The sequence below is a fragment of the Leptonotus elevatus genome, chromosome 4 (assembly GCF_054856555.1).
Source record: "Leptonotus elevatus isolate MCC_2025b chromosome 4, RoL_Lele_1.0, whole genome shotgun sequence".
Lineage (NCBI taxonomy): Eukaryota > Metazoa > Chordata > Actinopteri > Syngnathiformes > Syngnathidae > Leptonotus > Leptonotus elevatus.
In genome coordinates, this window is record NC_141242.1 from 24,139,120 (window position 1) to 24,151,618 (window position 12,499).

Below are 12,499 nucleotides of genomic sequence, written 5' to 3' on the forward strand. Positions count from 1 at the left end.
AGTTTACTCCGGCCCTGCTTGTGAAACAGTGCACGACATTGATCTGCTGCTAAGCCGTAGCGGTGAATGACCACAGCTAAGCAGTAGAGGTAGTGCTTTACAAAGCAAAGCGGCCTGAACATAACCTTCCAGATTATATACAAAGTAAGTCTCTCGATTGCCTAGCTGTGTTGCAAAGTTGATGACTGAAACTCAGGGAGAAAAAAAATATCTACGCCACTTCCATTCAAGTTTTTGGTTGGAAATGCAGTACTGATATATGAATGCACAAGAAATGCATAATGCAAACAAAACATTAAATATCAGAAGTCATTCGTGTATTCATTCTGTATTTGTGCTATGAAGAACTTAATAGACTATAAGTAGCAAATAGTAACAATTTACCTTGGACAGGGGTAGGCAACACTGCTCCTAGAGTCGCAGTCCTGCACGTTTTAGACGTCTCCATCCTTCAACACAGGTTAGGATCGTTATCAGGCTTGCTGATGAACTGATCATTTGAATCACCTGTGTTGGAGGAGAGAGACACACAGGACTGCGGCTCTCTAGGAGTAGGGTAGCCTACCCATGCCTTAGGACAGAGGTCCCCTATCCAGCCTGTTTTCCATGTGTCCCTCCTCCAACCCAGCTATATCCAATGATTATCTCATTAGCATCTTTGCAGAAGTCTGATAACGATCCTGATCATGAGTCAGATGTGTTAATGGAGAGAAACATGGAAAACAGGCTGGATAGGGGCTCTTGAGGACCGAACTCGGGCACCCCTGCCTTAGGAGAAAGTAAGGGCAGGCCTACCCAGAGAGAATCCATAAAGGCACGCAAGTACTTGTGAAATACTGTTGAAGTGATAATAAAAACAAAAACAATCATTAAAAAAAAAGTTTTATACATCTTAAAGTGATGAGCCACTTTTCCTGCCCTAAACAAGAACAAGCCAGTAAGTGTCAATGAAGGTCAACCCGTCTCCAAATCATGTAATAATTATTCAACATATAGCACAAAGAGAACATAGAGAAAATGGCGCAAGGCTTTAGAATTAGATGGATGCTATATTGGGTTTATGGTAGGGAATCAAAACTTCAAAATCAGTTTAACAATTCGTAACAGGTCTGTTAAAAGTTGGATAAACATGTTACTGTGTTCACAATTTTAGGAGGTGGAGGGTACACTGGAAGATTAAAGTTGATGAAATAGTCAAATAGTTATTCCAAACACATCATAATAATCACTGACAAACATAACTGCATAACAAAGCTGGGTTGACTTGACATTGTGTTTGTAGATTTTCCATTGCCGCAAACCAGATTGACATTCACTGACAAAAACAGGCTTTCATCTTCACTGAATAAAGGCTGTAGAACAGAGAGAAATCTTGGCCTTGATATCAGACGATTAACATTTGAATAATAAAATGTACTTGAGACACAGAAGCAAAGGAGCTCTCTTTACACAGGAACTTTATAATATCGTTGTTAAGAGGAATGTTTCATGTTTTTTAGACGCACTTCTTTCTCCATCTCAAACTGTCTGTGATCAACACGCTCCAAGAAGTTCTTCCGCTCCACATACCTTAACAGAGAAAAGAGGATAAGAAAAGTTCATGAGAGCAATTTTCTACAGAGAACAAGGTACAGTGTCAAATGCCTTGACAACGTAGTCAGTATTTAATGGAGGAGGACATCAAGGTGAGTGAACGTGAAATGTCACTTTCAGGGCAGATTCCATACATCACACCAACACACATTTCCACATGATATGGCAAGATATACAATACCCAAGGTCCCATATTAGCCCAGTAAGTCCCAAGACTTGTGAAGAACAACAAAACAAGATAAAATAAATACTGTATCATAAAAATATGAAGGGGATGCTTATTGTCGGTTTTGATATTTCCAATCCTGTTTTCCGGGTTGGGGTGGGTTTTGGTGTCTGGATTTGGGCCCACGTATCAAGGATTATGGATCAGTTTCAATACATCAGAATAACTGTAAACACATGTTTTAAACACCCGTGTTTTCAAAATATTAGGTAGTTGCAGTTCAGCAAAAGATTCAAGCATTTTTAGTTTACACATAAAAATAAATGGCAGATTTAGGAAATGAAATAGAGACCGCTAATCTTCATTTTTCTACACTTTCGGCGCAGGAATAATTAGGTGAGTCGATTAATTGTATTTGATTCATTTTTTGGAAAGTGCAGAGTTGACAATATATTTCCAGGAATGGAAATATAACCATATAAGGATTTTGAGATTTACTCTTCACGTACTGCTATTATAATGAACAAAATTTATACCATTGTTGAAATGAAGTTTCTACATAAATCAACCATTGTAACTGTAATTTTCAGACATTTAATGTAAATGAATTCTCCAACCCCATAAAATGTTAAACATTCAATTGATAAATGGTCAACACACAAAATAGGAAAATGGGATTTGCATCTATTTCATACTAGTTCAAACAAAAGTTAGGGATTACACATCATCACGGTCTCTTACCCATCTCGACCCCTGTTGTGGATTGCCAGCTCCTCAGTGATACCCTCCTCGTATTTAAAAGCATCCCAGTCCATCTTTGACTTCTCCAGTGTGCTCATTTTTGGTTTCTTTCCCCCCATACGATTCAGTAAACTGGACATCCCAGCTGGACGTTTGGAACTGCTAACACAAAATGGAGACGTTGCGCTTTAGAGTTGATACAAGCATATGTAAATAAATAGTTTTTAGAGGTTAAATGGTACACAAAGTCCACAGTTCGGTTTGTATCTGTTTTATGCTCACGGATTTCGGTTAGGTTGGTATACTGCATGTTGACTCTTAGGAAAATCACAGAGATATGTTCACAACATTAATATTAATTATTATGAATTACAGTTGGATTTGTATCTTAATATGACATATTTCTGAGGAAAAATATACAGGTAATTCCTAGAAAATAAATCTAATTTGACCTAAATAATAAATGGAGAATACTTGCATAGTGCTTTATGCCATATGCTGTCCAAAGCGTTTTACCAAGCCAGACATTCAATTATTTGAAATCATATTATAATAACCAGCAGCTGCATTGCTATTGCATTGTTCTAAATATGCAAAAGTTGTTATTTTAAGTCGAATCACATGTTGCATTGTTGCCAACAGTGGAATGTGGTTCAGTCTTCAAACACTTTGGTTTTGTAAAACTGTAGCAAATAGTCTTTGTGGCAAACATCATGAATGCTAGATGTGTAAGCCTAAATGCTATTTGGTACTGTAGCTAGCTACAGAGACTGTCGATGTGCGTCTGGCTCAAATAAATTCATCGTATTAAACTGTGGCGATTTTCATGTGGATTAGTTTGTTACAAACATGTACGTGTTTTGCTTCCTTCTTCTAAATGATGGCATGTTCATTTCTAAATGTCTCGCGCAGCTTGGCGACTTGTGCGGTTGTCAAAAGAACAGCAGGTATGATTTTCACGTGTATAGACTCCATACACATTCTATTTTAAGAAGGTAAATGGTACTTCATTTATATAGCGCTTTCCCACCTTACAAACAAGGCCTTCTAAAGCGCTTTACGTTCGACTACTCATTCACCTACAGATGACGCAGCATCAGGAGCAACTGCGGGTTCAATCTTGCTCAAGGAAACTTCGATGTGGTCAAAATGGCATGGGATCGAACCCACAACGACCACTCTACCACTGAGCCATGCCACCCCCAAGATGCGTCAACTTTACTGGTGTTCCTACATGGTTTAAATCTGTAAACTGTGAAAAGCGCACTCACGCCAAACAGTTACCATGTAAACAAAACGCAGGGTGCAGTGATGTCACACCATCGGATCCAAGTCCACAAATTATGATTACCTTTTTTTATTTGGCACGCCCACTTGAACGAATGCCCATATTACCACGCATTTGTGCACAGCACTAATAACATATAAATAACGATTAACGACTGTAACTGATTGTGTGGTTCTTCATACTCGGGGCTAGGACAGGTTGATTGGCTGGAAGATGTGGGATTTTCTTCCACTGTCTTCTCGTTTGTACATTGGCTCTTTAGGTGTATCTTCGCTTCTTTGGAATCTGCTAATACTTCTTTATTGACCCTAACAAAGCAAGAGACAAAGTCAAAGTCAGCAGAAAACCCATTTGGATTCATGATAAGGCCAAGACTAACAAAACAACAAAAAACTTGGAAACAGGAAATGCGTCTATGTTTAAAAAAAACTAAATGTCCTTAGTGAGATAATGACATATTGTACCTGATTTCTTCTCCAGCAAAATCAAAAACTTTAACAATGGTGACTTTTTCTGGATCTGACTCCTGTGATTCACTTTTCATACAAACACCAGAGGCAGAAGAAAGAGCCTGAGGATAAAGAAAAACAGTTTCTTAGAAACTCAAGAAACTCATACATTTACGGTTACAAAAAAAAACCCTAACCTTGCACTGCAAGGTGAATTCTCGCGATATTTGTGAGTTCACAAACTTCCGAGAATCCATCTTGTACCGAGCCCGCTGAGTTTCACCGACACAAAGCAAAATTGTGTTTGGGGGTGGGATGAAAACAAGAAGAAACAAACAACCCAAACATGGACGAACGCATGGACGCTGCAATTAATTGTGTTCTCGCAGTATTACTCGCAGTTTCCTTGTTGACTATAGAACAGCTAGAGGAGCTTCGTGCATTTTAGTTTGTGCTTTCTTTTTTACCTACGACGACAACAAAGATGTTGCCTTTGTTGTTTCATCTGTTGCCGTAATTGGTCAAAAACAAAAGTTTGGTAGACGTGCACAAGTTTCCGCATTGCCCAATCAGCTTTGAAGTATTGTACGAAATGGCCCGCCTTTCCCGAACAGATCACCTTGGAGCGGTCCCAGATTTATATTGATATTGATATTGCGGAGAACACCTTTGAATGATTCACGATGATCATTCTAGCTATTGCCAGGTTAAAAAACACCTCCACAGCATAGACATTAATTGGAACATGGCATATTAACTCATTCACTGCCATAAATTCATTATTTATCATTATTTCTATTAGTTTAGCATTTTTTTCAGTTTTGTTAACAAGAGTATGAAAACCTAGAATTTTTTTTATTGTACATTTAGAATTGCGATTACACATTTTAATCGCCTTATGCCCCTAATTTTTAATAATCTTTTTTTAATTAGGCGATTAAAATTTTGAATTGTAATGAATCACATGACTTCACTAGTTAACTCACGATGAATCATAAATTTTATATCTGTATAAATTAAAAAAAACATTATAGGTTTTCATACTCTTGTTAACTCTTTGACTGCCATAAACGTTAAATAACGTTTAGTAAAAACCTACGGAGGGGCGCCATAGACGTTAAAAGACGTTAAAAGACGTTAAGACGTTAAAAGATGTTAAGACGTTAAAAGACGTTCACTATGTTTTTTGGGGGTTTTTTTGGAAACGGGTGGAGGAAAGCCTTGGGCAGCTGTGCTGAAAGTATCAAGCAGATCTAGTTAGTATAATGACTCGTTTTGGCCCCTAGATGGCAACGATGACTCTCTTTGGACATGATTGGGTGGGCGTCAGTAGAAGACGTGAGGCGGAGCTAGAGTGTTGAGGGGACAATGGCTGATGAAGCAACAATGGCGACCGGTTGCAAGCAGCTCACGCTTGAGCATTTTTTTCAAAGACGGAAAGCATCGATCAATACTAAAAAGCACATTGATGTCGACGATGATGATGATGGTGACTCCGAGCTTGACGCCGAAGTTGGAAGCGTTGACGCGACCGTTATGATCACGTAGTAAGCCTCACCGGCTAGCGATGCTAATGCCGGAAAACGCGCAGCACAACCGACCGGGCACTTCTGCACAAGCGGACATTCGATCGGACGATGGAGTAGTCGAAAAGCATCGACCAATGCACATTGATGATGATGATGATGATGGTGACTCCCGAGGTTGACGCCACAGTTGGAAGCATTGATGCAGCCGTTATTCTCACGTCATAAAGCCTCACCGGCTAGCGATGCTAACGCCGGAAAACGCGGAGCTGCACAAGCGGACAGTCGGTCGGACGATGGACCTTGAAAGATCAGTAAAAATGCTTAAATTGGCTGGCACTCACAGCATCCCTTTTCTGAAAACGTCTGGCAGTCAAAGAGTTAACATAAGTGGAATTTTTATTAAACTAATAGAAATAGTTCAAAATAATTTTTGACGTATATAACCTTCAATGGTAGTGAATGAGTTAAAATATTCATTCAGATTCATTGCTGGGTGATATGACAAAAAAAGAAAAGAAGATTATGATTAGTTTTTTATTCTGTCCAATCTCGAATAACATGATTTACTTTTTTAAATTGCCAGTTTTAAAGCATCTGTACTGAAAGCTAATGAAACTAGAGAGTAGATCATAACGGATTAAGTGAATTTTTAATATCAAATGAAAAATATGACCTTAGAAAAATATTTAAAAAATTTTTTACTCAACAGTTCAACAAATGTAGAACAAAATATAAAATACCACAGTGAACTAGTTTACAGTCTTGAGTGTTTTAAAGGGTATGCAAAACCCAAAATAAACTAATTGTTCTCCAATATGCCTTAAAGTGTAAATACTATAATTTCCATGATATGATGCTACGTACAGTGCTAAACATCATGTGACAGCTGCACCGCTAGTAAAGTCTACTCTAAACTGTTAATGCTACATGTGCTTGCACGCTTTCCACAATAATCGTACAAATAATTTAACTTGGTTTGTTGTGTTGCCTGTATTTGAGGGCGGCGACCGCCAACATACCCACTAGGGGTGGGAATCTTTAAATGTCTCACAATTCGATTCGATTCCGATTTTTGGGTGTGCGATTCGATTCGGAATCAATTTTCGATTGAGAGCGATTTTTGATTCAAAATGATTTGACTGACTGATTTTTGCTTCAATTTATAGATGTTCAAGCAATTGTAATGATCTACTCCAGTCTGACTCGCTAATTAGTGCTCTACTCGCAGCACTTTTGTCACTCAAAAGAACGGCTCCACGCTGAAAAAAAAAACTTTTATTGGAATAACTTGATCGTGACTTTTTCCTTTTACTCTCTAATATGGCTACAACTTAACAGTGTATCAGACCGCGTGGAACCACACTGCCCCTAAGTGGTCAAATTGGGTACAACATGAACAGTGCTCCCAATAAAGAAACACACAAACAAATTGAAGACAGTACAAAATAATTTAAATGAAATCGATTTTGGGACATTTAAAATCGATTCTGAATCGTACTTAATGAGAATCGCGATTCTTATGAGAATCGATGTTTTGGCACACCCCTAATACCTACTGTTGCTTTGAAGATAGCGCCACACAACTGACGCTGAGTAACTTCTGTGCTTAAAATAGCTTCATCTTCAAAGGATAAGGCAAAGTCACAGCGGACATCTATTCCGCTGCGCACGTTTAGCTGCACGTTCGGTCATTTTCTATATTTCTTACAATTACTTTTATGCTACTTGTATGTAATAACATTACTTTACATCAAATTTGATGATGTGGATATCTAAATGATATTTATTATGCTGCATAGCAAAAATGTTTTCTTCTTCCAATATCAGCATTATTGTGCCTGCTCGAAATGTGTACACACTGCACAGCAAGGAGCAACTTTGAGAGACCTCGCAGGAAACTTTATGAATCCTCGTCAGCACCCCTGATTAGACCTTTAGACCGGGGAGGCTGAGAATTGTGATTCTCCTGTAATTGAGACACACACCCTTCGGTCTCCCTTCTTAAAAAGGAGAACCACCACCCCAGTCCGCCAATTCACACCCTGCGGGCTCCCTTGTTGCAACTAAGTAATGTAAAATATTATCATACGGGAGAACCGAGATAAGAAAAAAGAAACATCTGATACTTTTCTCACTGAAACTATACAATGTTTTTTCTTTGTTTACAGTTCAAGCTCACTTTTAGTGTGTGACACACATTCTTCCAAGTTACAATAGAACAACTAATCTAAGAGTAGCTTGGGACCGGCACAGCAAAGATTATGCCTATTGGTGATTGATTTCAAAACAATAAACAGTTGGTGTTAATTTTAAAGTTCATTATTACTTATTTACCTCCGGTGTGGTGTTAGATAGCGGCGCGGCCATCGATGCTTTGGGTCTGGGGGCAACATCAGACAAGAAACTAGCCCACAGGTCATCAGATTGTTTCTTTTGTGCAGCTTCGTCATTATTCTGTAATTGTGTCCGTTTTTCCACATCTTCCTTTAGTGGCTGTGCCTCTTCAGTACCATCTCCGTTCCTCTCCTCTTTGTCTTGTCTTGACCTCTTCCTGTAGAAGATAATAGTGAACTGAAAATGGCAACAAGACCGATCTGCTGCAAATCTAGGGGTCCACTGTATTAAAAAACAAAACAAAACAAAAACGGATCAACTGTGTTGTCATTTTCACACGACAGAAAGTGGCAAAATGGCTGCCCCGAGGTGGATAAAAATGGGTGGATTTTACGACTTAATTCACATTCCACAGACACAATATTTATTCTGAATGTTGTGCTTTAACTAGTGTGGGTATATAGAACATATTATTGTAATAATTTTTTTTGGGTTGACTTCACCATTAAAAGAAAACCACTAAGAAATGCCAACCATTTTATAGGTAGCATATATGAATATAAAGCATATATGTGACTGCTTTTCTTGAAAGAAAAAAAAAGGACATTCCCAAGTGAACCCAAACATTTGAACTAGTGTGGGAATTACACAGTATAATGAAAGGGGGTGCACACCAAGATGTTACATCATGAAAAACTGTTATCCAAGTGTACAGAGAAATAGTCTTAGGTCTTTGAGTTTATCTTGTGAAAAAAAGGGGAGCAAAAATAACACAAATTCTTCAGTTTATGTTTCCCCCACACTGCAATGCAGAGAATTTGTGAAAAATATTTGAGCAAGATAGTCTTTTGTGTGCATTCAGTTCAACTAGCGAAAAATGAAAGCAACAAAGTGTTGTGTTTATAATAATGAAGAAGTCAAGATATCAATCAAATCTTAACTCTAGTGGGTTGCAAATCCTACTGAGCATACCTACAAATTATAATTTACTCAACTAACTTCAAACTGCTGTCTTTTTTCTTGAGCCTCCTCTTGGTCGCGCTGCCAGGATGTGGCAAATCATCATTTTCATCCAAAGGGTCTTCCTTTTCACACTCATTGATATCATCCTCGCTGGCATTATCATCTGAGGAGAAACACCAAAATAAGAATGGAAGTAGAATGCGTGACACTGTGCAGAAACAATACATTTATGATACAAATGCACTTTTCAGATTCAATGCAGGACTTTTGCTTTGTTTTGTCTGACACCATTTAGTTACTTGTGATCTTCGAATGTACATATCCAGTTCCAATAATAGATTTAGAAGCTTTTAATAATACCTTTGGCGTTGAAAAGCTTTAGGTTGAATAAGACCATTTGATTGATGCCAATGATAGCTGCATAAACACATGAATGCTTACAATCTATTATGGCCACCTGACTGTTAATGAGGTGGAGTTTACCTAAAACCAAACGGTATACATAAATACTCAAATACACAGACGCCGTGTTTACATCGTGGCTGGCTGTTCTCACCTGATGGCACGTAATCTGCGTCTTCACTCGATAAATAATCATCAGAGTCATTGTCAGAATAGTTCATCGCGGCTTCTGTTTGACGGACGGGAAGATGAAATGAAAAGGTGATTATAATTATGTGTTTCCAGTACAATCATATACAGTAAATGTGTAATGATACTTCGTTCATTCGCTGCACAATAACGAAAACGTGAACTACGCTCCTCCTACAGCGCATGCGCTGCTTCTGCTGCTTCTTCTTCTTCTTCTTTTTCTTGTTGTTGTTGTTGTTCTTCTTCTTCTTCAATTAAGGTGGGTGGCAACCTAAATTAAGGTATGCACTACCGCTACCTACCATGACGGAGTGTAAGTTCAACTGTCTTTCCCAGAGATGCAGTAATACAAATCCATCAAATCTCACTGTGTCCTTCTTCAAGAAACTCACTCGTGTGCCTCGGCCGCCACCTACTGGACAACCTACTGGACAACGCAATGGGAATGACAAAATCCTTTTCAGTCATGGAAGCAAAAGATCTATCTGCTGGTGTCGCCATCTGCTTTAACAAGTGCCCTGGGAATATTGTTAAGTATAAAGCAGATGACAATGGCCACTGGCTGACTGCTGTGTTAAAAGTTGATAACGGATACATAATTCTAACAAATGTTTATGGTTATCATAATATCACCCAGAATAAGAATTTATTGCAATTCATTGTTGAACTTGTGTCTCAATACAGACAGTTATACCACACAGATCTGATATTGTTTGGAGGAGATTTTAATATAGCGCTGACAATTACCTAGATAGATATCCAACAAAATTCACAGATACTCACTTTAATACCACCTTGCTTGAATTTTGTAATTCATTTTCTTTGATTGACATCTGCTAGACAGAAACCTAATGGATCTGTAAGATCAAGAATTGACCTATGGTTAGCTGCCCCAGAATTGGTCTACCATACCTCAGAGATAATTTTATCCACTGTGCCCTTAACTGATCATTGTCTATTATCCCTCAAATTAAAACCAGATATTACATTTAATAAGTGAAATGTTTATTGGAAATTTAATGCAGATTTGCTGAAAAGCCAGGTCTATTGTGATGCGGTTAAGGATTTAATTTCAGAAATTAATTATTATATAAATATTGGTAACTATTGTTGTAGATGGGAATTTTTTTAATTCAAGGTCAGGCAGATCGCATTATAATTTGGAAAAGAAAGAAGTAGGGAGCAAGAATTTAATTTAATTCAAGAATTGGATACCTACTGCAAAAAAAAACAATGTTGGATTCGGACAAAGCGGCCTTCATAAATCTGAAATCTAAATTGGATGTAGGAGAGCCAGGGGAGCCTTCATCAGATCACGAACCAAATGGATTGAAGAAGGTGAACGTAACACAGCATACTTTTGTGGTCTAGAAAAAAGGAGACAAAAAAAGGAACCTTATCAATGCTCTCATAATTAACGATGTCGAATGCACGGACCCTAAAACTATTTCTGATTAAGTCTACAGATTTTATAAGGAGCTTTATACACCAACATTTGGTGACAGAGACTTGTCCCTTTTGAGCAGTGTAAAGCACATTATTACAACCATCAGCCCGGACTTTAAGAACATTTGTGACTCTGACATTGAATTGCTTGAGCTGGATGCAGCTGTTAAACAACTCTCTTCATGGAAATCTCCTGGACAGGATGGTCTGTCGGCAGTCTTCTATAATCACTTTTGGGATGATATAAAATACCTTCTTTCTTTTTTTGCCATACAAGAATGTATCATGAACAAATCTTTGATGACCCCCATGAAACAACGACTTATTTCGTGGTAAAGATAAAAAAAAAAAATCATAAACAACTTAAAACCAATAACCTTACTCAATGTAGATTACAAATGGTTTGTTCATGTTATTGCCAACAGACTCAAAGAGTGTCTCTCACAAATTATCAGTGAATTTCAATCTGGTTTTCTTAGAGGACGCTCTATTCACAACAACATCAGGTTAGTTTTAGACATAATAGATTATCGAGAGAAAAAAATGGAAGATAATGGTTTCATTCTTTTCTTGGATTTTTGCAAGGCATTAGACCGGGTTGAGCATTCTTTTATGCTGGACGTGTTACATTATTTTGGTTTTGGGGATCCCTTCTGGGATATAATTCAAATGATGATTAATAGTTCTGTCCTGCTCCCTTTCGGTATATGTAAACGTTTCAATGTACAAAGAGGTATCAGTCAAGGTTGTCCGGTGTCACCCTTGCTGTTCATTATGGTTGCTGAAATTCTCAGTATTATGATAAAAAATTGTGAAGACATTAAAAAATGCAATATTTGGGCTATCCGCTAGCTATAAGTCAATTTAGAGATGATACCACCCTGTTTCTACAAATCCATCAATTTAAAACATAAATTAACTTTCTTTAATTCAAGAGTATTTTATTACCTTGAGGACAAAGGGTGAATCTACAATATCAAGGCAACAGAAGGAATAAAAAAAAATAAAATGTTATGTTATGTTGTTAATCACGTGTTTTAGAGTTCCTTGAACTTCCATCTATCTCCGCTGATCACGCAGCTCTCTCTCTCTGTCTCTCTCTCTCTCTCTGTCTCTGTCTCTCTCTCTGTCTCTCTCTCTCTCTCTCTCTCGCTCTCGCTCTCTCTCTCGCTCAGCAAAGTACACAGGTCGCAATGTTGCTGCTACCACCATGTTTCCTTAATTGTTGACATTCTTTATTCACAAATAAATGTGCAGAAATGTTTGTGCTCTCCGCAGAAATTCAACCGAGCCTCCTTGATGGCTGAGCCTCGCTTGTCAGTGTGCCACAAAGAAGCTCCTCAAAATGGCAGTGGAGAAAAACTTTTGCAATGTTGTGGAGGAAACAAAGATGTAGAAA

General features: G+C 38.0%; 1 protein-coding gene across 2 annotated transcripts; it reads right to left on the bottom strand.

The window, feature by feature from the left end:
- Nucleotides 1-866: 866 nt before the first annotated feature.
- Nucleotides 867-9,983, bottom strand: cfdp1 (chromatin remodeling protein CFDP1). Of its 2 annotated transcripts, XM_086072595.1 has the most exons (8): nt 9,783-9,983; nt 9,620-9,694; nt 9,100-9,226; nt 8,101-8,317; nt 4,253-4,359; nt 3,971-4,096; nt 2,501-2,662; nt 867-1,569 (listed from the first exon to the last, which is right to left on the bottom strand). In XM_086072595.1, the coding sequence occupies exons 2-8, from the start codon at nt 9,684-9,686 to the stop codon at nt 1,473-1,475; spliced, it is 903 nt and encodes a 300-aa protein (XP_085928721.1). In that variant the 5' UTR covers nt 9,687-9,694; nt 9,783-9,983; the 3' UTR covers nt 867-1,472. The 2 variants fall into 2 exon arrangements, with proteins under 2 accessions (XP_085928721.1, XP_085928722.1); XM_086072596.1 differs by having other exon boundaries at nt 2,501-2,659; nt 9,620-9,978.
- Nucleotides 9,984-12,499: the final 2,516 nt, after the last annotated feature.